This window comes from Tachyglossus aculeatus, chromosome 3, assembly GCF_015852505.1.
Source record: "Tachyglossus aculeatus isolate mTacAcu1 chromosome 3, mTacAcu1.pri, whole genome shotgun sequence".
Taxonomy (NCBI): domain Eukaryota; kingdom Metazoa; phylum Chordata; class Mammalia; order Monotremata; family Tachyglossidae; genus Tachyglossus; species Tachyglossus aculeatus.
The window spans coordinates 15,751,874-15,779,173 of NC_052068.1; the positions used below are offsets into that span (position 1 = coordinate 15,751,874).

Consider the following 27,300-nt stretch of genomic DNA (forward strand, 5'->3'; position numbering starts at 1 on the left):
ATCTACCTTTCCAGCTCTGACCTTTCTTCTTCTCTGCAGCCACACATTTCTTCTGGCCTTCAGGACATCTCTCCTTGGATGGCCCACTGACGCCTCAAACATAAAATGTCCAAAACAGAACACTTCACCTTCCCCACCAAACCCCATCCTGCCCAGGACTTTTCTATTCCTGTGGACAACACCACCATATTCCATCTCACAAGCCAACAAACTTGGTATTGATGATGATGATGATGATGGCATTTATTAAGCGCTTACTATGTGCAAAGTACTGTTCTAAGTGCTGGGGAGGTTACGATGTGATCAGGTTGTCCCATGGTGGGCTCACAGTCTTAATCCCCATTTTACAGATGAGGTAACCGAGGCACAGAGAAGTGAAGTGACTTGCCCAAAGTCACACACCTGACAATTGGTGGAGCTGGGATTTAAACTCCTGACCTCAGACTCCAAAGCCCGTGCTCTTTCCACTGAGCCACGCTGCTTCTCATGCTGACATTATCTTTGACTCAACTCACTCACTCAACCCGCACATTCAATACAGTTAATTCTACAGTCACAACATCTCTGGAATCAAACCTTTCATCTCTCTCCAAACGGGTGCCACATCGATCAAAGCATTTATCATATCCGGCCATGACTTCTGCATCAGCCTCCTCGCTGACCTCCCCACCTCCAGTTTCTCCCTCTCCAGTCCAAACTTTACTCTGCTACTCTGGTCATTTTTCTGAAAAACTGACTATTCCATATCTCCACACTCCCAAAAAAACCTCCAAAGATTGTCCATCCAGCCTTCACACTGAGCAGAAAGTTAACTTTGGCTTTCGGACACTCAAATCAGCTTGCTACCTCCTACCTTGCCTTGCTGGTTTCCTACTAAAACCCAATTTGCATGCTCCAGTTCTCTATTATCAGCCTACTCTCTGTATCCCAATCTTGTCTATTCCTCCATCCTCCATTGGTTGGGAACTCTATCGCCCATCCTATCTGACACTCTCTCCACCTTCAAAACCTTCCTAAAATCACATCTAAAAGAGGCCTTCCTTGACTAATCTCTCATTTCCCCTATATCCACGCTCCCCTTTAAGTCAATTATGCACTTGGCTGTATACCTTAACTTCCTTTATACTCTCCCCAGCACCACAGCCCTTATAATAATAATAATAATAATAATAATAATAATAATAATAATAATAATAATAATAATATTTGGTATTTTTTAAGTGCTTACTATGAGCAAAGCACTGTTCTAAGCGCTGAGGAGGATACAAAATGATCAGGTTGTCCCACATGGGGCTCACAGTCTTCATCCCCATTTTGCAGATGAGGCACAGAGAAGTTAAGGGACTTGCCCAACATCACACAACTGACAGTTGGCAGAGCCGTGATTTGAACCCATGAACTCTGACTCCAAAGCACGTGCTCTTTCCACTGAGCCATCTTGCTTCTCAATGTCTACATCCTTATACTTTACTATTTCCTCTGTCATTTATTTTAATGTCTGCCCTCCCAGTTTGACTGCAAGTTCCTTGTGGGCATAGAGCATGTCTACAAACCCCACTACATTGAAATTTCCCAAACAGTACAGTACTCTGCACACAATAAGTGCTTAATGAATACCATTTGTTGATTGATTATCTTTAATTACATCCATATCTTTAAATTATGTATTATAAATTAATTATTTATTCATCTCAATGTCTGTCTCCCCTCCTAGACCATGAGCAAATTGTAGGCAGGGAATGTGTGTCCTAATTCTGTTGTATTATATTCTCCCAAGTGCTTTCTAGAGCACTCTGCACAAAGAAAGCACTCAGCATGGCTCAATGGAAAGAGCCTGGGCTTTGGAGTTAGAGGTCATGGATTCAAATCCCGGCTCTGCCAATGTGACTTTGGGCAAGTCACTTACCTTCTCTGGGCCTCAGTTACCTCATCTGTAAAATGGGGATTAAGACTGTGAGCCCCCTGTGGGGCAACCTGATCACCTTGTAACCTCCCCAATGCTTAGAAGAGTGCTTTGCACATAGTAAGTGCTTAATAAATGCCATTATTATTATTAATAACTAAAATTGGTTGATTAATCGATTGACTGATTGATTTATGAATGTTCCAAATTGCCTCTGCTCTACCAAGGAGCTTCCATCCCAACCTGTCTTCCACCACCCCGGCAGGGGGGAGAAAATCAGAACCAGCCTCCTGCCACTTCCACAAAACCTCAGGAAGGTGGTCATAGCTGCTGTCATAGTGGTTCCTGACTGTGAATTTTGAGCTACGAGGAGACTGAAATTCTGCTCCTCTAGTCCCAGTGCCCTACAAATAATTTTGTTTTGTCTTTATGTTGCATTAGAGTTTTTGTTTCATATCTCCTTATACGCCTATTACCATTCTTCTCTCTCTTTAATTTTTGCATTGAGAGCCTCTCTAGGGGCAGGGGTGGTGTCTAATTCCCACCTGTGCATTATTTCCCAGAATTTCTTAGTACAGTGCTCTGCACACATTGGACACTTAATAAATCGTATTACTACTAGGAGAAATAATGTGGCCTAGGTGTCAGAAAGACCTGTGCTCTTTTCCTGTCTCCTCCACTTGTCTGTTGTGCAAAGTTGGGCATGTCACTTAACTTCTCTGTGTCTTCATTCCCTCGTCTTTAAAATGGGGATTAAAACTGTGAGCCTCATGTGAAAAAAGGACTGCATTCCAGACTAATTATAATGTAATAATAATAATAATAATAATAATAATAATAATAATAATAATAACAATAATGGCATTGGTTAAGTGCTTGCTATGTGCAAAGCAGTGTTCTAAGTGCTGGAGGGGCATACAAGGTGATCAGGTTGTCCCACGTGGGGCTCACAGTCTTCATCCCCATTTGACAGATGAGGTAACTGAGGCACAGAGAAGCTAAGTGACTTGTCCAAGGTCACACAGCTAACAATTAGTGGAGCCAGGATTTGAACCCATGACCTCTGGCTCCCAAGCCATGCTAGCGCTTAGAACAGTGCCTGGCACATAGTAAGCACTTCACAAACACCAAGTAATCATTATCATTACTATTACTACTACATCATCCAGAAAGTGGGAGACAACATCGAACCCTCATTGTCTCTTCAAAGGTAGCATGAGAATGGGATGTGGAGGAGAGATGAGTAACGAAGAACAGAAGTATAATCCAGGCCGATTTTTGAAATGCAGTTCCCAAGATTCCCTGAGCGTGACAAACCAGGGAAGTTGTGTCAAGTTCCAAAATTCACTAAGCCCTAAAATGTGTCCAAGTTAAGACCTGATAATCTGTACATAAAATCTGCTTCCAGTTTGGCAAACTGTTTGGCTCATGCCCTGCTTAAGTAAATTATCTGCACCTTTTATTAGATTTGGACTATTAAAACTCACGAGACAACCCTTAAATATAGGTAACTGATAGTCTTCTAGACTGTGAGCCTGTTGTTGGTTAGGGACCGTCTCTGTATGTTGCTGATTTGTACTTCCCAAGCGCTTAGGACAGTGCTCTGCACACAGTAAGCGCTCAATAAATACAATTGAATGAATGAATGAAATGCTAACATAATTGACTTTCAACCGTGACGTGTGTGGTCAGCAGACTCTATTTAGGCTTTTCAGTCTGGGTCCTGGATCTGCTGCGATGTGCTACAGTAATATATTCCTGCTGAATTCATGTACTGAACCTGCAAGAGTCACAGCTACCGGCCACATGCTACAGGAATAACTCACAAGGCTCCTAAGAGTCATGAAAATTCAATTAGTCTCGGGTATTCTACTTAGTGGCTCCACGTTCAACCTAGATTAGGTTACTCATTTCCCATTAGCAGAAGCAATTCAAAAATAACCATTTCGATTCAAAGCTGCCAAAGTCTTCCTACCCACTTTGTTACTGCAGTTTTAGCACACGCACACCTCTAATGTCATCTGCACAAGTGCTATTTCCAACTGTCTTGTCTTTGTTATCGAGTCGTCTCCGACCCATAGCGACGCCATGGACGCATCTCTCCCAGAGCACCGCAACTCCATCTGCAATTGTTCTGATAGCGTATCCATAGAGTTTTCTTAGTAAAAATACAGAAATGTTGTACCATTTGCCTCCTTCTGTGCAGTAAACCTGATTATCCATCCTAGACTCTCTGCCATGCTGCCGCTGCCCAGCACACTAGATGACCATTATTCCCAAGATGACCTGTCAGATTGATGGCTTTTCTTATCACTCAAAAGGCCAGAAGCTTGTATTCTTCTGCTGACCTCATTCAGCTGATCGTGTTATATATTTAGTAACTCCCTGTGCCCTTAGATCTCTAAGTACATTGTCCTTACTTTAGCTAACTTTCTGTCCATCACAAACTCTATTTGCTGCTATGCAGTAGCAAGCTCTAAATCTCTTTTGTTCTCCAATTCTACATTATTGCAATGTGGGTCTCATTCAAAGAGCTTTGTTATAGTGTTTCTGCATTAATGATGTGTATATATCTATAATTCTATTTATTCATTTTGATGCTATTGATGCCTGTCCACTTGGTTTGTTTTGTTGTCTGTCTCCCCCCTTCTAGACTGTGAACCTGTTGTTGGGTAGGGATTGTCTCTATCTGTTGCTGAATTGTACTTCGTAAGAGCTTAGTACAGTGCTCTGTACACTGCAAGTACTCAATAAATACAATTGAATGAATGAATGAATTATTTTTCCTCTGATGTCTCTGTAGTTTCATATTAAATTAGAAAGAAAGTTGGTTGAAGAGCCAGAATTAGATTGTTTAAAAGGAGTTGCTGTTCTGATTTTTTTTTAAAAAACTGTCTCATCATGGTTAAGCATGACTAAGGAAGTCTGAGATTTCCAGTTAGAAAGCTTTATCCTAAATCTCAATTCCAGGCTGCATACTTCCAGTAACTTTTTATTTCTATTTCGTCTCTTTCAGATTTGTATATGTATGCGGTCCTTGTATGCTGCATTGGAATTCTCAGTGTACTCCTGTTCACACTCATTATCCTCTGCCAATCTTTAGTTAACAAGAGGAGATCAAGAGGTAATGGAAACATAAACATTGCTATAACTCTGAATGAAAGTCATGTGCAAGGAAAAATTATTTCACAGAAGAGAATTTCAAGATAAGTTTCAAACAAGATCTCTGTCTTTGAGCAGCTTATCTGCAGAATATATTGAGCACTTACTCTAGGCAAAGCACTGTACAGAGGCACATGGAATAGAAAAACAGAATTAGTAGGAATGATCTCCGCTTTCAAGAAGCTTACAATCTAGTTGATAGTTCAAGGCAGGGAGGCGGAAAGAATCAGAAAACATGCTGGGAGTCAGAAGACTTGAGTTCTAATGCTGGATGCACAACTGATCTGCTGTCAAACCCTGGGCAAATGACTTAAATTCTCCAGGCCTTAGTTCTCTCATATGCAAAATGGGAGGGGAGGATTAAATGTCCCAGGGCAAGTGTGCAGAGAAAATCACATGCGGTCTCATGGTTTCTGTGTCTACAATCACTGACACTGAGAAACCTCTGGCTTGAAAATCGGCTCCTAATCCCTTCTGATAAACCCTAGTTCTTCTGCCTCAGAGGATTTGCAGTAACCTCTCTCTCTTCCTCCCTTCAAAGACCTACTGAGAGCTCACCTCCTCCAGGAGGCCTTCCCAGACTGAGCCCCTCTCCTTTTTCCTCTCCTCCTCCTCCTCCCCTCCTCATCACTCCCCTGCCCTCCCCCCCTCCCCTCCCCACAGCACTTGTATATATTTGTACATATTTATTACTCTATTTTATTTGTATGTATTTACTATATTTATTTTATTAGTGAAGTGTATAATTCTATAATTCTATTTATTCTGATGGTAATGACACCTGTCTACTCGTTATTTATCTGTCTCCCCCTTCTAGACTGTGAACCCGTGTTGGGTAGGGACTGTCTCTATATGTTCCCAATTTGAACTTCCCAAGCACTTAGTACAGTGCTCTGCACACAGTAAGCGCTCAATAAATGCAATTGAATGAATGAATGAATGGAGTCAGATGCCTGAGAAAGAGAAAAGTGAGCATACGTGGGATGCTTGTGGCATATTTTAAAACCTGGGTACATTCCACGTTTCTAAAGAGTGCTTCTGGGTGTGCCAGGATCCCATTCAAATGATTCCAAAGAAGCCATTCCTTTATAACTCAAGCTGGGGAATCTGCTTTCAATTTCAGCATTTCCAAAACCTCAACTCCTGAAAGATGGAGGGTAGAATACATATCTATCCCCTTTCTTATGATATTTGTTAAGTGCCAGGAACTGTACTAAGCACTGGGGTAGATAAAAGATAATCGGATTGGACAATAGTCCATATTCATTCATTCATTCAATCATATGTATTGAGCACTTACTGTGTGCAGGGCACTGTACTAAGCACTTGGGAAGTACAAGTCGGCAACATATAGAGACATCCCCTACCCAATAACGGGCTCACAGTCTAGAAGGGGGAGACAAGACAACAAAACATGTAGACAGGTGTCAAAATCATCAGAACAAATATAATTAAAGCTACATGCACATCATTAACAAAATAAATAGAATAGGAAATATGTACAAGTAAAATAAATAAAGTAATAAATCTGTACAAATATATATATATTATATATATATATATATATATATATATATATATATATATATATATATGGTATATATATATATGCAAGTGCTGTGGGGAGGGGAAGGAGGTAGGGCTGGGGAATGGGGAGGAGGAGAGGAAAATAAAGTAAAATAAAATAAGTAAAATAAATAAAGTAACAAATCTGTACAAATATATATATATATATATATATACAAGTGCTGTGGGGAGGGGAAGGAGGTAGCGTGGGGGAATGGGGAGGAGGAGAGGAAAAAGGGGGCTCAGTCTGTGAAAGCCTCCTGGAGGAGGTGAGCTCTCAGAAGGGCTTTGAAGGGAAGAAGAGAGCTCGCCTGGCAGATGTGTGGAGAGAGGGCATTCCAGGCCAGGAGAAGGACGTGGGCTGGGGGATCGATGGTGGGACAGGCGAGAACGAGGTACAGTGAGGAGGTTAGCGGCAGAGAAGCAGATGGTGTGGGCTGGGCTGGAGAAGGAAAGAAGGGAGATGAGGTAGGAGGGGGAGAGGTGATAGAGAGTGAAGGCCGAGAGTGAAGAGTTTTTGCTTCATATGCTGCATAGGACTCACAGTCTTAATCCTCATTTTGCTGATGAGGTAACTGAGGCACAAAGAAGTTAAGTGATTTGTCCAATATCACTCAGCAGACAAGAGGCTGAGCAGGATGAAAATCCTGGTCCTCTGATGGCCATGTCCAGCCTCTTTCCACAAGGCCACACTGCTTTCTCCTTTATCGAGACTCCTCTACTGCACTCTTCCAACAACTTAATACGTGGTCTACACACAGATCCTGCTCAGTACATACAATACAGATAGACTGGTTGAACATACCCTAACCGCAATAATGTCTGAGCAGGGTTGATTAGAAAATGTAAGATTTGGAGAGAATTAGGAGCACTAATAACCCAAGTCAAATAACTAAGGAATAATAATGATAATGATAATAATGGCACTTATTAAGCACTTACTATGTGCAAACACTGTTCTAAGTGCTGAGGAGGTTACAAGGTGATCAGGTGGTCCCATGGGGGGCTCACAGTCTTAATCCCATTTTATAGATGAGGGAACTGAGGCACAGAGAAGTTAAGTGACTTACACTTAAGTACTTAAGTGACTTAAGTACAGTGCTCTGCACATAGTAAGCGCTCAATAAATACGATTGATTGATAAGTGACTTGCCAAAAGTCACACAACTGACAGTTGACAGAACTGGGATTTGAACCCATGAACTCTGACTCCAAAGCACGTGCTCTTTCCACTGAGCCATGTTGCTTCTCAAGGAAGCTCTTCTCAGCTTCTTTTGAGACTAAGCAATCAATCAATCAGGCGTATTTATTGAGCACTTACTAGGGGCAGAGGAGTGTACTAAGCACTTGGGAGAGTACAACAGACAAATTTTCTGCCCACAACGAGCTTACATTCGGAGAGGGAGACAGGCATTAATAGAAAGAAATTATGGATATGTACTTAAGTGAGGTGGGGCTGGGGTAGTAAATAAAGGGAACAAGTCGGGGTGATGCAGAAGGGAGTGGGAAAAGGGCAGATGCATGCTTAAAGAAGGCCTCTTGGAGGTGATGGGCCTTCTAGAACACTTTGAAGTTGGGGAGAGTCACTGTCAGATGGTAAGGAGAGGTTGGGGGGCCTTAGGGTAGAGAAAAAAATATACAATCAGAAGACTGATCACAGCTAGAGATTCAATATAATAAAACCACATATCTCTTCTGATGCATCTCACTGGGGAAAAGAAGAAAATTAAAAATTGCCAGCTGCTTAAGTTTCAATTTAAATTCATATTTTATTTACATTAATTTCAAATTTATGCATATTGTATGAATGTTTTTGTGTACATTAATCAAAATCACTGTGGCTACATCTACCCTTCTCACTACTGGAGAAGGAGCTAGCAGAATTTCTTTGGTCCCTTACCTTACATTCTTGTGGATGTGCATTTGTGTATGTGTGCGTGTGTGCGCATGTGTGTGCTTGTGTACTGTATTTACTCTTTGAAGCAAAACTTAGCTAACACATTGTTGATAATACATAAAAAAGAAGAGAATTCAGCAGTCTTTCCCAGAGCCGTATTGACCCCTATGAACACTAACAGGGAGTCCTATCTTTGCTTTGGGCTGGATCTCATGATCCACCACATATTCATTTTTGGAGTCTGGTATAATGGATTGCAATTTGACAAAATTCAGATTAGAATATACAGGGAGTCACACAAGAAGCCAAAAAGTGCCATTTCACATGCCTTTTTTTTTGTAACTTTCCCTTTCATTCATTCATCCATTCATTCAATCGTTCATTCAATCGCATTTATTGAGTGCTTACTGTGCGCAAAGCACTGTACTAATTCACTTGGGAGAGTACAATATAAGGACAGACACATTCTGTGCTCACAGTCTAGAGGGGGAGACAGACGTTAATATAAATAAATAGATAGATAGATAGATAGATAGATAGATAGATAGATAAATGCTTTATGGATATACACAGATTTATAATAATAATAACGCTGATGGCATTTGCTAAGCACTTACGATGTGCAAGGCACTATTCTAAGCACTGGGGAGGATACAAGGTGATCCAAGGTTATCAGGTTGTCCCACGTGGGGCTCACAGTCTTAATCTCCATCTTACAGATGAGGTAACTGAGGAACAGAGAAGTTAAGTGACTTGCCCAAGTTCACACAGCTGACAAGTGGCAGAGCCGGGGATTAGAACCCACAACCTCTGACTCCCAAGCCCGTGCTCTCTCCATTGAGCCAAGCTGCAAACATGCTGTGAGGAGGGGAGGGAGGATGAATGAAGGCAGCAAGTCAGGGTGATACAGAAGGGAGTGGGAGAAGAGGAGAGAGGGGCTTAGTAAGGGAAAGCTTCTTGGGGGAGATGAGCCTTCAATAAGGCTATGAAGTCGGGGGAGAGAAATTATCTGTCTGATATGAGGAGGGAGGGTGTTCCAGGCCTGAGGTAGGCTATGGATGAGAGTCAGTGGCAAGATAGACAAGATCAATCAATCAATCAATTGTATTTATTGAGCGCTTACTGTGTGCAGAGCACTGTACTAAGCACTTGGGAAGTACAAGTTGGCAACATATAGAGACGGTCCCTACCCAACAGTGGGCTCACAGTCTAGAAGGGGGAGACAGACAACAAAACAAAACATATTAACAAAATAAAATAAATAGAATAGATATGCACAAGTAAAATAGAGTAATAAATATGTACAAATATAAACATATATATGGGTGCTGTGGGGAAGGGAAGGAGATAAGGCGGTGGGGATGGAGAGGGGGAGGAGGGGGAGAGGAAGGAGGGGGCTCAGTGTGGGAAGGCCTCCTGGAGGAGGTGAGCTGTCAGTAGGACCTTGAAGGGAGGAAGAGAGCTAGCTTGGCAGATCATCATCATCAATCGTATTTATTGAGCGCTTACTATGTGCAGAGCACTGTACTAAGCGCTTGGGAAGTATAAATTGGCAACATATAGAGACAGTCCCTACCCAACAGTGGGCTCACTGTGTGGAGGGAGGGCATTCCAGGCCAGGGGGATGAAGTGGGCCAGGGGTCGACGGTGGGACAGGTGAGAATGAGGCACGGTGAGGAGATTAGTGGCAGAGGAGCGGAGGATGCGGGCTGGGCTGTAGAAGGATGGAGGATGGACAAGATGGAGGTACAGTGAGAAGGTTAGCATCAGAGGAATGATTTGTGTGGGCTGGGTTGTAGTAGGAGAGCAGCAAGGTGAGGCAGGAGGGGGCAAGGTGATTGAGTGCCTTAAAGCCAACAGTGAGGAGTTTTTGTTCTATGCGGAGGTGGATGGGCAACCACCAGAGTTTCTTGAGGAATGGGGAAACATGGAGTGAATGTTTTTGAAGGAAAATGATCTGAGCAGCAGACTGGATTATGGACTGGACTGGGGAGAGACAGGAGACAGAGCAAGGAGGCTGATACAATAATTAAGGCGGGATAGGATAAGTGCTTGCATTCTAATAATAATAATAATAATGGCATTTATTATGCACTTACTATGTGCAAAGCACTGTTCTAAGTGCTGAGGAGGATACAGGGTGATCAGGTTGTCCCACAGGGGGCTCAAAGTCTTCATCTCCATTTTACAGATGAGGTAACTGAGGCACAGAGAAGTTAAGTGACTTGCCCAAAGCCACATAGCTGACAGTTGGCGGAGCCAGGATTTGAACCCATGACCTCGGACTCCAAAGCCCGTGCTCTTTCCACCGAGCCATGCTGCTTCTAGACTATGAGACTGCTGTTGGATAGGGACCATCTCTATATGTTGCCAACTTGTACTTCCCAAGCGCTTAGTACAGTGCTCTGTACACAGTAAGCGGTCAATAAATACAATTGAATGAATTAATGTGGTAGCAGTTTGGATGGAGGGGAAGGGGAGAATTTTGGCGATGTTGTGAAGGTAAAAGTGACAGGATTTAGGGATGGCTTGAATATGTGGGTGGAATGAGAGAGAGAGGAGTCAAGGATGATGCCAAGGTTAGGGACTTGTGAGACAGGAAAGCCAGTGGTGCCATCCACAGTGATGGGAAAGTGAGTGGGAGGACAAGGTTTGGGTGGGAAGATAAGAAGTTCAGTTTTAGCCATATTAAGCCTGAGGTAACAGGAGAACATCCAAATAGAGATGACTTGAAGGCAGGAGGAAATGTGAGACTGCAGAGATCAGGGCTCGAGATGTGGATTTGGGTGTCATCAGCAAAGAAGTGATAGTTGAAACCATGGGAGAGAATTCATTCATTCATTCATTCAATTGTATTTATTGAGCGCTTACTGTGTGTAGAGCACTGTACTAAGAGCTTGGGAAGTACAAGTCGGCAACATAGAGAGACGGTCCCTACCCGACAATGGGCTCACAGTCTAGAAGGGGGAGACAGACAACAAAACAAAACTTGCAGACAGGTGTCAAGTCGTCAGAACAAATAGAATTAAAGCCTAAATGCACATCATTAACAAGCCTGGACCGGACTGGACTTAGAAGGGGGAGAAAAAAGTCAGAGTGGTTGTATTACATTTCAAGAGAATGAGTTTTCCAAGGCAGTGGGTGTAGATGAAGAAAAGAAGGGGACCTAGAACTGAACCCTGAGGGACCCTCCCACAGTTAGGGGGTGGAAGGCAGAAAAGGAGCCCATGAAAGAGACAGAGAATGAGCATCCAGAGAGATAGGAAGAGAACGAGGAGAGGGCAGTGTCAGTTAATCCCGGGAGGACAGGAGAAGGGGGTGGTCGATAGCATTCACAGCAGCTGAGACGTTGAGGAGGATTAGAATGGAGTAGAGGCCATTGGATTTGTCAAGGAGGAGATCATTGGTGAGCTGCAAGGGGGTGGTTTCCGTGGAATGAAAGGGATGGAAGCCAGATTGGAGGGGGTCAAGGAGAAAATTGGAGGATAGGAACTTGAGGCAGCAGGAGTAGAGAGCTCGCTCCAGGAATTTGGAGAGGAATGGTAGGAGGCAGATGCAGTGATAACTGCAGGGAGCTGTGGGATCAAGGGAAGCTCTTTTTTAAGAGTAGAGATATGGGCATCTTGAAAAGCAATGGGGAAGAAGCCATTGGAGAGTGAACAGTTGAACATGGCAATTAATAATAATAATAATAATAATAATAGTAATAATAATAATGTTGGTATTTGTTAAGCACTTACTATGTGCCAAGCACTGTTCTAAATGCTGGGGTAGATACAAGGTAATCAGGTTGTCCCACTTGGGGCTCACAGTCTTCATCCCCATTTTACAGATGAGGGAACTGAGGCCCAGAGAAGTGAAGTGACTTGCCCAAAGTTACACAGCTGACAAGTGGTGGAGCCGGGATTTGAACCCCCGACCTCTGACTCCAAAGCCCAGGCTCTTTCCACTGAGCCACGCTGCTTCCCTGAGCCACGCTGCTTGAATTAGGGAGAAGCAGCATGGCTCAGTGGAAAAGAGCCTGGGCTTTGGAGTCAGAGGTCATGGGTTCAAATCCCAGCTCCTCCAATTGTCAGCGGTGTGACTTTGGGCAAGTCACTTCACTTCACTTCTCTGGGCGTCACTTCACTTCACTTCCCTCATCTGTAAAATGGGGATTAAGACTGTGAGCCCCCCGTGGGACCACCTGATCACCTTGTAATCTCCCCAGGGCTTAGAACAGTGCTTTGCACATAGTAGGCACTTAATAATCAATCAATCAATCAATCAATCAATCGTATTTATTGAGCGCTTACTATGTGCAGAGCACTGTACTAAGCGCTTGGGAAGTACAAATTGGCATCACATAGAGACAGTCCCTACCCAACAGTGGGCTCACAGTCTAAAAGGCCGTCATTATTATTAGGGAGGCATCAAGTGTTTTGATGAGGTGTGAAGGATTGTTTTCTAAGTAACTGATTTTGTATGATAGATTAATTCCATCCATATGTCAAGTAAAAATCAGTAATTTTTTTTTGTTCTGTTTAGGTTTTTCCTAAAATCACACAGGCTAATGTACTCAGTGCTTTGCTTCTAGTACCAGGAATACTGAGCTCTCCTCATGAACATTTCATGAATTTTGAAAATACAGATCACCCTAGAAAACATCAAGACCCGTAGCCAAAAGACTAATTACACTGTGGTTAATCTTGGCAGCTTCTCCCCAACTAAGATAGATTAAAATAAAAAGAAAAGCTTGGTTCTTATGTGCTAATATTCTTTAGACCTGCTGGGCGGTGCCCGTAACAATTCTCTGTGAAAACATTTGTTTCAGTATCTAAACTTCTTTCCCACGTAGTAGCAATATTAATGGTATTTATTGAATGCCCACTGAGTGCAGTGCACTCTACTAAGCTCTTGGGAGAGTACAGCAGAAGCATAATATATGTTCCCTGCTTCCCAGCCCTCAAAGAGTTTGCCGAATAGCTGGGGAGCCAGGCATTAAAAATATTTACAAACAATGAATTCAGAGTAAACCAAATGTTCAAATGAATATACATAAGCACAAAGAATATGTTCAAGTGCTGAGGATGGCTATAGATTTAAAAAGACCCCACAAATTCTAGATGCGACTTGATTTTTATCCCTGCTTACTGGACAGTATTTAAGACTTCATGTCTTTAAAATAGGTTGCTTTTCATATTTTATGTAACCCAACGGAGTTGTATCAACCACACAGAGTAAAAAATAAAAAAATAATAAAAAAAAAAAGCAAAAACTCTAAACAGTTTAGCCAAGCACAGTGAATTTCAAGGGCCCAACCTTGGAAATTGTCTGAAGGCAAAATTACCTTCTTAAATGAATCTAAATGGGGGTTGGACTCTCCTAGGATCCAATTGGGTTGTGGGCAAAATAGCACAAAAAGCAAGGATTTCTAGAGCAAACTGGGATCCTACTGCTCCCCATCCTTCTCTCCCATTTCCCTCTGGCAAACCTTGGTTATCTCCAAATCCATTTTGAGTAACATGTCTGGGATTCCTTGGGGAATCCACTTGGGGAATCTTGGAGATTCCACTTTCTTGTTCTGTGATCTACAACTGCCCTAATCTCTCAGTATCCTCGCTTGTCAAACCAGGAAACAGATATCCACCTTTCAGGTAGGTAGCACAGAGTAGCTTGGATTGGGACCATGTAAAGGAAGAGTATGTACTCTCAGGACCAATCAATCAATTAATCAATGTATTTATTGAACACTTACTCTGGGCAGAGTGTGTGTGTGTGTGTGTTTGTGAGTAATAATAATAATAATAATAACGACATTTATTAAGCACTTACTATGTGCAAAGCTCAATAGAATTGGTAGACATGATCTCTGATAGAGGAGTTGTGGAAAAATGGAAAAGAGACATATGCAACTGAATCTTGTCCTCCCACAGCCCACTGTACAAAGATATAATTTTTTTAATGGTATTTATGAAGGCCTTACTATGTGCAAGGCACTCTACTAAGCACGGGCGTAGATACAAGGTAATCAGGTTGGACACAGTCCCTTGTCCACAGAGAGCTCAAAGTGGTAATTCCCCATTTTACAGATGAGGAAACTGAGGCACAGAGAGGTTAAGTGACTTGCCCAAGATCAGACTGCAGCAGACAAGTGACGAGGTTGGGATTAGAATGCAGCCCCCCCTAGGCCCATGCTCTATCCACTTGAACATGCTGCTTCTTGTTAAGGAGTGGTTAGTACAATCCTCTGCACACAATAAGTGCTCAATAAATATGATGAATTGATTGGGGAATTTATCTGGCATGAAGCCTTAAGGAAGTAGAATGCCTTGCTGTTCCTGTGAGGTTCTTTAGAGAATGGTTAATAAAAGATTTTAAGACATCTTTCCAGTAAGTAGGACTATGTGTAGCCTTAAAATTATTAAAATGATAGCAAATTTCTTAGAATGGTAGAACTAAAAGGGGGACTACAAAACAATGGTGGTGTTTGTTATGCGCTTACTATTCATTCATTCAATTGTATTTATTGAGCGCTTACTGTGTGCAGAGCACTGTACTAAGTGCTTGGGAAGTACAAGTTGTCAACATATAGAGACGGTCCCTACCCAACAGTGGGCTAACAGTCTAGAAGGGGGAGACAGGGAACAAAACAAAACATATTAACAAAATAAAATAAATAGAATATGTACAAATAAAATAGAGTAATATATATATTACTGTATATATATATGTATATATATATATATATATATATATATATATATATATATATATATATACAGGTGCTGTGGAGAGGGGAAGGAGATAAGGTGGCGGGAGGGGGAGAGGAAGGAGGGGGCTCAGTCTGGATCATTATTATCCAGCGCTTATAACAGTGTCTAGTGTTTAGAGCAGTGTTTGGCACACAGTAAGTGCTTAACAAATATTATTATTATTATTATTATTATTATTATTATTATTATTATTATTACCGCTGCTGAGTCAGGACCAGCTCTAGATGTTGCCAACTTCTAGACTGTGAGCCCACTGTTGGGTATGTGTCAGGCACTGTACTAAGCGCTGGGGAGGATACAAGCAAATGAAGTTGGACACAGTCACTATCACATGTGGGGCTTACAATTTCAGTCCCCATTTTACAGATGAGGTAACTGAGACACAGAGAAGTTAAGCAATTTGTTCAAGGTTACACAGCAGACAAGTGGCAGAGCCAGGATTAGAACCCAGGACCTTCTGGCTCCCAGAGTTCATCTGGTCCAGCAACCCGTCTCCAGACTTAAACATTCCACGACAATTTACTGTCCCATGTTTTCGGGATGGAAATTGCACAGTTTGCTCCAGTATCTTGCTCCAGAGTAATTCCCTTTCTCGTTTCAATTACTGAAAGGAATGGAAGCAGTGTGGTCTAGTGGATAGAGCATGGGCCTGGAACTGAGAAAGCCCTGAGTTCTAATCCCTGCTCTCCCACTTGTCTGCTGCTGTGTGAGCTGGATCCCTCATTCTGTAAAATGAGGATTAAAACCGTGAGGAAGCACCACGTGGGACAGGGACTGTGTCTCAACCTGATTACCTTGTATCTGCCCCAGTGCTCAGTACAGTGTCCAGCACTTCATAAGCACTTAACAAATACCATGAAAAAGGAGGAGTGTTGAGAACGAAGAAATGGGCTGTAATTTTTATTCTCTTTCCTACATATCAGTCTTCTCCCTGACCCCTAAAAAAGTAACGTGGAGCACAGTGCATTTTCTAAATCATCGTATGCTTGGATTCAATAAATTTAGTGAGATTTTTGCTCCTTTTGGGGAGACGGGATTACTCGTTGCTAGGAAATGTATTTCAGTTTCCTTGCATTAAGCATTTTTTAATATGGCTGTATTCTCCCATTAATGACCAATAGTATTTATTGAGCATTTACTGCATAACGGAAAGAGCATGGATCTGGCTGGGAGTCAGGGGACATAGGTTCTAATCCCAGCTCTTCCTGCTGTGTGAACTTGGGCAAATCCCTGAACTTCTCTGTGCCTCACTTAACTCACTGTAAAATAAGGATTCAGTATCTCTTAGCCCTCCTACTTAGGCTGTAAGTGAAGGCATATAGCGAAGGACAAGAACTCTGTCTAACCTGATTACCTTGTAACTCAATATGTCCAAGACTGAACCCCTTATCTTCCCTCCCGAACCCTGCCCTCTCCCTGACTTTCCTGTCACTGTAGATGACACTACCATCCTTCCCGTCTCACAAGCCTGCAACCTTGGTGTCATCCTCGACTCCGCTCTCTCATTCACCCCACACATCCAATCCATCACCAAAACCTGCCAGTCTCCCCTCCACAACATCGCCAAGATCTGCCCTTTCCTCTCCATCCAAACTGCTACCTTGGTGGTTCAGTCTCTCATCCTATCCCGACTGGATTACTGCATCAGCCTCCTCTCTGATCACCCATTTTCATGCTTCTCCCCACTTCAGTCTATACTTCACTCTGCTGCCCAGATAATCTTTGTGCGGAAACGCTCTGGGCATGTCACTCCCCTCAAAAATCTCCAGCGGCTGCCTGTCGAACTATGAATCAAACAAAGGCTTCTCACTCTCTGCTTCAACGCTGTCCATTCCCTCACCCCCTCCTACCTCACCTCCCTTCTCTTCTTCTCCAGCCCGGCCCGCACCCTCCGCTCCTCTGCCACTGCTAACCTCCTCACTGGGCCCCGTTCTCGCCTGTCCCGCCATCCACCCCTGGCCCATGTCCTCCCCCTGGCCTGGAATGCCCTCCCTCCCCACATCCGCCAAGCTAGCTCTCTTCCTCCCTTCAAAGCCCTACTGAGAGCTCATCTCCTCCAGGAGGCCTTCCCAGATGGAGCCCCCCTTTTCCTCTCCTCCTCCCCATCCCTCCCGCCCTACCTCCTTCCCCTCCCCACAGCACCTGTATGTATATTTGCACAGATTTTTTACTCTGTTTATTTTACTTGTATATATTTACTATTCTATTTATTTTGTTAATGATGTGCATATAGCTTTAATTCTGTTTGTTCTGACGATTTTGACACCTGTCTACATGCTTTGTTTTGTTGTCTGTCTTCCCCTTCTAGACTGTGAGCCCATTGTTTAGTAATCAATCAATCAGTCAATCAATCAATCAATCAATCGTGTTTATTGAGCGCTTACTGTGTACAGAGCACTGTACTAAGTGCTTGGGCAGTACATGTTGGTAACATATAGAGACAGTCCCTACCCAACAGTGGGCTCACAGTCTAAAAGGGGGAGACAGAGAACAAAACCAAACATACTAACAAAATAAAATAAATAGAATAGATATGTACAAGTAAAATGAATAGGGTAATAAATATGTACAAACATATATGCATATATACAGGTGCTGTGGAGAAGAGAAGGAGGTAAGATGGGGGGATGGAGAGGGGGACGAGGGGGAGAGGAAGGAAGGGGCTCAGTCTGGGAAGGCCTCCTGGAGGAGGTGAGCTCTCAGTAGGACCTTGAAGGGAGGAAGAGAGCTAGCTTGGCGGATTGGCAGAGGGAGGGCATTCCAGGCCCGGGGGATGACGTGGGCCGGGGGTCGATGGTGGGACAGGCGAGAATGAGGTACGGTGAGGAGATTAGCGGCAGAGGAGCGGAGGGTGCGGGCTGGGCTGGAGAAGGAGAGAAGGGAGGTGAGGTAGGAGGGGGCGAGGTGATGGACAGCCTTGAAGCCCAGGGTGAGGAGTTTCTGCCTGATGTGCAGATTGATTGGTAGCCACTGGAGATTTTTGAGGAGGGGAGTAACATGCCCAGAGTGTTTCTGGACAAAGACAATCCGGGCAGCAGCATGAAGTATGGATTGAAGTGGGGAGAGACAAGAGGATGGGAGATCAGACAGAAGGCTGACGCAGTAGTCCAGACGGGATAGGATGAGAGCTTGAATGAGCAGGGTAGCGGTATGGATGGAGAGGAAAGGGCTGTTTCTATATGTTGCCGACTTGTACTTCCCAAGTGCTTAGTACAGTGCTCTGCACTCAGTAAACTCTCAATAAATATGATTGAATGAATGAATAAATGAATGTACCTACTCCAGTGCTTAGGACTATGTTTGGCATATACTAAACACTTAGCAAAAACAACCATTATTATAAAATACCCTCAGCCACTGATTCTTCCCCCTCTGGTTATGAAAAGGTCTTCAGCCATGTCTTTCTTCCCCAAGATTTTTAATGATAATAATTCCTCAATATTATAATTCCCTAACATACTTCTCTCCAGACTGGCCTAGGCCTCAGCAGTCCACAGAAAATAGATAATCAGCAGCAGACAGAGCCCAAACTGAAGAAGAGGAAAAAAAGCTCTGGTCATTTCTTCTAACCAGGGATTTCGCTCTGTTCAGGCATCAGAGTGCTGAATTGTCATAACAGTCCTTTTTATCTTTTTTGGTATGTTAAGAGCTTATTATACTGTACTAAGCACAGGAGTAGATATAAGGTAATCAGGTTGGACATAGTCCCTGTCCCATATGGGGCTCACAGACTTAACTTCCATTTTACAGATGAGGTAACTGAGGCCCAGAGAAGTGAAGTGACTTGCCCAATGTCACATAATAGACAACTCTTTGCTGTATTGCACTCTGCCACATGCTTAGTACAGTGCTTTGCACACAGTAAGCACTCGATAAATACTACTGAATGAATGAATGGCAGAGGTGGGATTAGAACCCACGTCCTTCTGACTCCCAGTTCTGTGCTCTATCCACTAGGCCTTGCAACTGGTTTAGTTCACAAAGAGCATTGCCAAACTACTCCCCTCAGCCATGTACACCTCATACCTAGAACAGGCCACTAGAAATTCCCACAACACCTGAGGAGAATTTGGATCGATGGATTTCAGGAGTTAGTGAAAGAGAAGTGTCCCCATGATTTCAATATTTTACCCGTATTAGGATACTGGCATATTTCCCTACTGGATTTTCAATGGAAAGTTCCAATTTTTCCCCCACTTGCACCCTAGAAGAATCTGGTGCCGACATTTGCATAAATATTCACCTTGGCTAGATTAAACCAAAGGACCCAGCAACACTAGTCCCAAATCTGAAGAAATCCTTCTATCCCAACTCCTCCAGGAAACCTTCTTTGATCAATTCACCACACCCTTCCCATGCCAACCTGAGCACTTAAATAATCCCTATCCTCAACATTTACGTGCCCAGGAATATTCATTTGTGTACTCAATTATTGATTCAACAATTTTATCCTGACATTTATTCAACTTTAACATATATATTCTTGATTTCCTTCCAACTTTCACTATTTGTAAATCATTTTTGTCTGTCTTCCCATTAGATTGTAAGCTGTACGAGGTGTGTATCTTGGTTCTGCTATATTCTCCTAAAGGCTTACCTCAGGGCTCTGCACTCAATAAGCACACAGTAAATATTGTTGATTGATGGAGAAGCATCATGGTTTAGACGAAAGAGACTGGGCTTGGGAGTCAGAGGATAAGGCTTTTAATCCTGGCTCTGCCACTTGTTTGCTGTGTGACCTTTGGCAAGCTACTTAACCTCTCTGTGCCTCAGTTACCTCATCTGTAAAAATGGGGATTAAGACTACCTGATTACCTTGTATCTACCCCAGCACTTAGAAAAGTGCTTGGCACAAAGTAAGTACTTAACAAATACCATTATTATTATTATTATTATTATTATTATTATTATTATTATTATTATCATCATCATCATTATTATTACAAATGTCAGCAGATGACCCTCTTTTCCCACCACTCACCTGTGCCCCCTTTCTTTGCTTCCATCATGAGGGTTCCAATGAATTCTGAAGAATCCCAGCAAGCTGAGCAAAGGACAGCCAGAATTCTAGGTCGTTAGCTGTTCGTTCATTCATTCAATCATATTTATTCAATCAATCAATCAATCAGTCATATTTATTGAGCGCTTACTGTGGCAGAGCACTTTTCTAAGCGCTTGGAAAGTACAAGTTGGCAACATATAGAGATGGTCCCTACCCAACAGCGGGCTCACAGTCTAGAAGAACAGCAGGCTCACAGTCTAGCTATTAAATCATGTGTATTGCCAGGGTACCGGATAGTCCATATAAAATAATATGCCCAATCTATTTTTTCAAAGGTAGTGGTGCTGGATTACATCTAAAAATATTACTGCAGTGAACAGTACAACTACTTACACATCTTACTTTCAAAAAATTTCAGGGATTGTTTTTGTCTGTTTAGCATCCTTCTAAAAGAGATATTTAATTTCATTTTTAAAGGGCACATAATATAAAAAATTCACACCAAAGGGCTATATTATTTTTTGGAAGCAGTCACCACTCCTGAGTCTCCAATCAAGAGTGGAAAGACAGAAGAAATAGAACAAAGCACTTTTTAATAATACATGTTAAAATTTAAGACTGTGAGCTCATTGTGGGCAAAGAAAGTGTCTATTGCTATAGTGTACTCTCCCAAGTGCTTAGTACAGTGCTTTGCACACAGTAAGTGCTCAATAAATAAGACTGAATGAATGAAGACTGCTTCTGGGGTGACCACACCCTTACCCAAAATAAATCTCTAAGGAAAGGATCAATTCTGGGAATTTAGGTAGCCCCTCTCCATGACCTCTTCCCTTGTTTCTCTTCCTCTAAGTGTCATGATCTCATTTTTGTCATAGGCAGAGCTCACCCCATTGCCATCTTCTGTCCACATGTCTGGATGGAGACCACAGAAATGGCAGAGACAATGGGAATCCATTATTAGGAGCAACCTGATGGTTCTGTGTTGCTTTTGCATCAGATATATTAACAGCTATGACTTGCTCTCCAGTAGCTTGGAATGAATGCCTTTAGAGAGTAGCATTTATTTATAGGTTTCTGTTTTTCTTTTCACAGTGAAACACTATTTGGTGAAGTGTCCCCAGAACAGGTAGGATTATTTTCTTCCTATTTAAGCTCCCGAACCTGTGAGTTTTTACTTGTATAGCCATTGAAAGAGAAATTTTGAATTAAAAAGTCATATGAAAAGCTGCGTGACCTAGTGGAAAGAGCATAGGCCTGGGAGACAGAAGGACCTGGGTTCTAATTCTAACTCCACCACTTGTCTGCTATGTGACCTTGGGAAAGTTATTTAACCTCTCTCTGCCTTAGTTACCTCATTTGTAAAATGGGGATTCAGACTGTGAACCCCATGTGGAACTTGGACTGTGTCCAATCTCGTCTCCACCATAGGCTTTAGTAAAGTACCTGGCACCAACACATACAATTAAAAAAAATGTTTCAGACTTCTTTAGGGTCAACAGCATCCGTTACTATTTGTAGATATTGGGTGTGTGGCACTATATCACTATCACCTCATCATGGACTTTGAGAAAGTTGAAATCAGTTACTCGATGTTCAGGGGGAAAGGTAATTCACCCGTGGAGGCTCTTTGGTGTAACTTGTTGCTTTACTTGACCTAGGTAAGCAGCATTAATCTTTAACAAGAACTAAAATGGGAGTTGGAACATCAAAACAAAATTATAAATGAAATCACAATTTACACAAAAGAAGTGATGTGGCCTAATGGGAGAGAGCACAGGCCTGGGAGACTGGGATCTCGGTTCTCTCCTAGCTCTACAATAGAAGAATAAATAATAATGGTGATGGTAATAATAGAAATAAAAATAATATTTTAATTGCTTACTGTGTATCACACACTGTGCTAAGTGTTGGGGTTAGGCACAATACAATCAGATCAGACACATTACCTATCCCTCATGAGATTAAGAGTGAGCCTACTTTGAGACTTTGGGAAAGACACTAAACATCCCTGCACCTCACTTTTTCATCTGTAAATTGGGGATTAAATGCCTGTTTTCCTCCCTGTTGTTTGCGATTCCCATGTGGAGAAAGCACTGTGACTCATCTGATTGGCATTATATCCACCTCAGTGCTTGGCACATCGTGATGTTTAACAAATATGATTATTTATCAATATCATTATTGTTATCCTTATGGCTCTATAGTTGCTTCATTCACTAGCACTCTGAATAGGCTTTATTACTTATTCTTTGCTCTTGATTTTGGCTTTTCCAGTAATACAAATCTTCCCTTTTGAGGATCAAGTTAAAGCCATATTCAGAAAGCAGATTCACAGGTTCTAAAAAATCGTCACAATAGTAGATTAACCATTTATTAATGAACTAGTGGGAAGGCACCACTGTAATGCCTCCATCTTATTACAGTGCACATAACTAATATCGTTTTTTTCAGATGAGTGAGAAAAGAAAAGGCTGGGGGGGGGTGGAAAACCATGAAAATGTGTTTTGGTCTTCTCTGTGATCCTGGCATTTTTTCAGGGGGTTTTCCACCTACTGACCTGGAAGAGTTAACATTCCTACTTAACCCTTATTTTATTACTCAGGAAAGATTAAGATCTTTGGGAAAACCTATCAGTCTTCCCAGCATTTTAAGGTGAAGAGACCAATCATTCCAGAGGAACTTGAGTCATCACTTGAGCTCATCATGGGCAGGGAATGTGTCTGTTACATTGTACTCTTTCAAACGCCTAGTACAGTGTTCTGCACACAGTAAGCACTCAATAAATAAAGTTGATTGATTGGTTGTTAAGTTGATTCCCCTGATCATAGAGCAAAGTTAGGACCTGCAACTGGGAGAGGAACGAGCAAATTGATTCCCAGTGTGGTGGTTCAAACCAATAGCTCCTTCTTTAACCAGCTAAAATAGAAATATTGCAGAAAACCTATTTGCAATTGGTATTAACTGATGCATGAGATATGAACAGTAAGGAAAAATCAAAATAATAAAATGTAATCAGTCAAAATGGTATTAAAGTGAAGGAAAGAAAAAAAAAGTGAAGTCACTAACCAAAGAAACCCAAGTTAAAGGCAAAGCTAATTGAAAAAAAAGGACAAGAAACCTTTCATTTGTTTAGCACATGTTGGCTAACCAAATAATCATCACTGGCCCTACCCAAAACAAATTCCCCACCCAGAATTCTGCCACTCAATATTGAGAAAACTTAGTGTATTCTCAATAATGCATTGGTATGGGACAATGAACTCATTAGCCAATTGCAGGAAAAGGCACGTGAAAGGCCTGAAAGCAGTGTCAATGGATTGTCAGGCTTTGTCACGGTCTTGCCTCAACTGCACTGAATCAATCAATCAATCAATCATATATATTGAGGGCTTACTGTGTGCAGAGCACTGTACTAAGCACTTGGGAAGTACAAGATGGCAACATATAGAAACAGTCCCTACCCAACAGTGGGCACACAGTCTAAAAGGGGGAGACAGAGAACAAAACCAAACATACTGAACTAATCATCCCAGTCTCATGTGCGTGTTCCTTGAAATAATATAAAGCAAAAAAGCTTTGGGTCATTTAGTGTCATCCAACTTGCCAACTCACAGGGTCCAAAGGAAAGAAATAGTGTCTACTATTAAAAGGGGAAGAAAACTTTAATTTGGAGGAAGAAAGTGCAGCATTTGAACCACTCACTCAGGAAACCCAGATGTAAAAAAGAGCCTCCTCAAACAGCTTCCTGAAGTTTCTATATCAGGAATTGACATTTGAGAACAAGTTACCCAAGAATAGAAGTTTCTTCAGCTCCCCATGGTCTCTAATTTTAAGGGAGTTTCCATGCCCATTTTCTTGACTTTCTTGGCCACTGAACCCTGGGAATGCTTTTCCATTCCACAAGAGATATAATACAGTACTGTTCAGACCCAAGATATAAAGTAACTTTCCTTTCAACTAAGCCACAGAGCCCCAAAACACAAAGACTTGCTGTTATGCAGCCAAGTAGGCTCTCAAGAGTTGGCTCATCTGAGGTTTTCAGAGGACAATTATAATTATTATCTATTCATATGACTGCTAATTGTGGATGCGGCTTTTGCGTAATATGTAAGCCCAAAATAAATTTCTCTCTGTTATTCTTTTTGATAAAAGAACAGTGGCAATGGCTAATTCAATTACCCAACATTCAGTGCTTGTAATGGGTCATCCCGGAACATAACGGGATTCTGTTGAAATGGAAATTATATTAGAAAGCATTAATTTACTCTTGGATTGAAATAATATTAGCATCTGATAGTTGAATCTTTCACATCAAATAGTATTTAACTTTGTAATTTTCTGTGAGGTTTACTCTGCTGGGCCTTGGAGATTAAATCATTCACCCCCATGGCTTCAACTATCATCTCTACACAGAGGACACCCAAATCTACATCTCCTCCCCTGTTCTCTCTCCCTCCCTCCAGGCTCATATCTCCTCCTGCCTATCTCCACCTGGATGTCTGCCGCCACCTAAAACTCAACATGTCCAAGACGGAACTCCTTATCTTCCCTCCCAAACCCTGTCCTCTCTCTGAGTTTCCCATCACTGTGGATGGCACTACCATCCTTCCCGTCTCACAAGTCTGCAACCTTTGTGCCACCCTTGACTCTGCTCTCTCATTCACCCAACATTTCCAGTCTGTCACCAAAACCTGCCATTCTCACCTTCACAATATCACCAAGATCCGCCCTTTCCTCTCCATCCAAACCGCTACCTTGCCCCCTCCTATCTCACCTCACTACTCTCCTACTACAGCCCAGCCCACCTTCTTCACTCCTCTGATGCTAACTTTCTCACTTTATCTCAGTCTCGTCTATCTCACCGCTGACTTCTTGCCCATGTCCTGTTTCAGGCTTAGAACGCCCTCTCTTCTCATATCTGACAGACAATTATTCCCCTCTGCAGCCCTCAAAGCCTTACTGAAGGCACATTGCCTACAATCCACCTTCCTTGATAAAGCCCTCCTTTTCTTTTCTCCCACTCCATTCTGTGTTGCCCTGACTTGCCCCCTTTATTCGTTCATCTCCCCTCATCGCCCCAAGTACTTATGTATCTATCTGTAATTTTATTATATGTACTGATGTCTGTTCTCCCCTGCAGACTGTAAGTTCGTTGTGGGCAGGGAATGTGTCTATTTATTGTTATATTGTACTCTCCCAAGTGCTTAGTACAGTGCTCCACACACAGTAAGCACTCAAAAAATACAACTGAATAAATTAATGAATGAAGATATAAATTCATTCATTCATTCAATTGTATTTATTAAGTGCTTACTGTGTGCAGAGCACTGTACTAAGCACTTGAGAAGTACAAGTCATTCATTCATTCATTCAATCATATTTATTCATTCATTCAATCATATTTATTGAGCACTTACTGTGTGCAGAGCACTGTACTAAGCACTTGAGAAGTACAAGTCATTCATTCATTCATTCAATCGTATTTATTCATTCATTCAATCGTATATATTGAGCACTTACTGTGTGCAGAGCACTATACTAAGGACTTGGGAAGTACAAGTTGGCAACTCATAGAGACAGTCCCTACCCAACAGCGGGTTCACAGTCTAGAAGGGGGAGACAGACAACAAAACAAAACATATTAACAAAATAAAATAAATAGAATAAATATGTACAAATAAAATAGAGTAATAAATACGTACAAACATATATACATATATACAGGTGCTGGGGGGAGGGGAAGGAGGTAAGGTGGGGGGGGATGGGGAGGGGGAGGAGAGGGAGAGGAAGGAGGGGGCTCAGTCGGCAATATATAGAGATGGTCCCTACCCAACAATGGGCTAACAGTCTAGAAAGGGGAGATGGACAACAATACAAAACATGTAGACATTCATTCATTTATCCTATCATATTTATTGAGTGCTTATAGTGTGCAGAGCACTGAACTAAGTGCTTGGAAAGTGCAATTCTGCAATTAAGAGAGACAGTCCCTGCCCACACCAGGCTTACATTCTAGAAGGGGGGAGACAGACATCAAAACAAGTAAACAGGAATCAATATAAATGAATATAATTATAGATCTATACATATCAAAACAAGTAAACAGGCATTAATATAAATGAATAGAATTATGGATCTATACATATATTCATAAGTGTTGTGGAGGCGAGGAGAAGGGGGTAGAGCATAGGAAGGGAGTTGAGGAAATGTGGAGGGAAGGGGGAGCTGAGGAAAAGTACATTTTAGAGCACCATCTCCTTTACCTACCCAACAGTCCTGAGAAGTATGTAAGGAAAAAAATACTTTCCCCATTTTACAGATGGGAAAACTAACTCACAGAAGGAAAAAAACAAAACAAAAACATCAAAAACATGCTATTTTCCCTCCTGAACTCCTCTGACCTCCTGCTCCACTCCAGTGTACCCACTAACCAGCTTGGGCATAGACACAATCTCATCATCTCTAGACACAGCACAATCTCTGTGTGTTGCCAACTTGTACCTTCCAAGCGCTTGGTACAGTGCTCTGCACACAGTAAGTGCTCAATAAATGCGATTGAATGAATGAATGAATGTCCATTTTACAGATGAGGGAACTGAGGCACAGAGAAGTGAAGTGGCTAGCTCAAGTTCACACAGCTGACAAGTGGCTGAGCAGTGATTTGAACCCATGACTTCTGACTCCCAAACCTGTGCTCTTTCCACTGAGCCCCACTGCTTCTCTTGATTTCCCTTAAATCCTCCCTGCCCCTCCTTCAACTCTCCCATCTTTCCCAGCAGTATCTCTAGAGATTTGCCTTTTCTCAAAATCCACTCCCTCCACTTGCACATCTGACCCCATCTTGTAGCACCTTATGAAAACTCTCTCCCCCTCCCTTCTTTCCTTCCTTCTTTCCTAGAGAAGCAGCGTGGCTCAGTGGAAAGAGCCAGGGCTTGGGAGTCAGAGGACATGGGTTCTAATCCTGGCTCCACCACTTGTCAACTGTATGATTTTGGACGTCACTTCACTTCTCTGT

General features: G+C 42.2%; 1 protein-coding gene across 1 annotated transcript in view; it reads left to right on the forward strand.

The window, feature by feature from the left end:
- The window catches only part of VSTM4 (V-set and transmembrane domain containing 4), a 123,317-nt gene that overhangs the window by 55,683 nt on the left and 40,334 nt on the right, over positions 1-27,300 (forward strand). The window contains exons 4-5 of the mRNA XM_038744133.1: positions 4,920-5,027; positions 21,378-21,411. Coding sequence (XP_038600061.1) covers positions 4,920-5,027; positions 21,378-21,411 — 142 coding nt within the window. The remainder of the gene's footprint in view (positions 1-4,919; positions 5,028-21,377; positions 21,412-27,300) is intronic.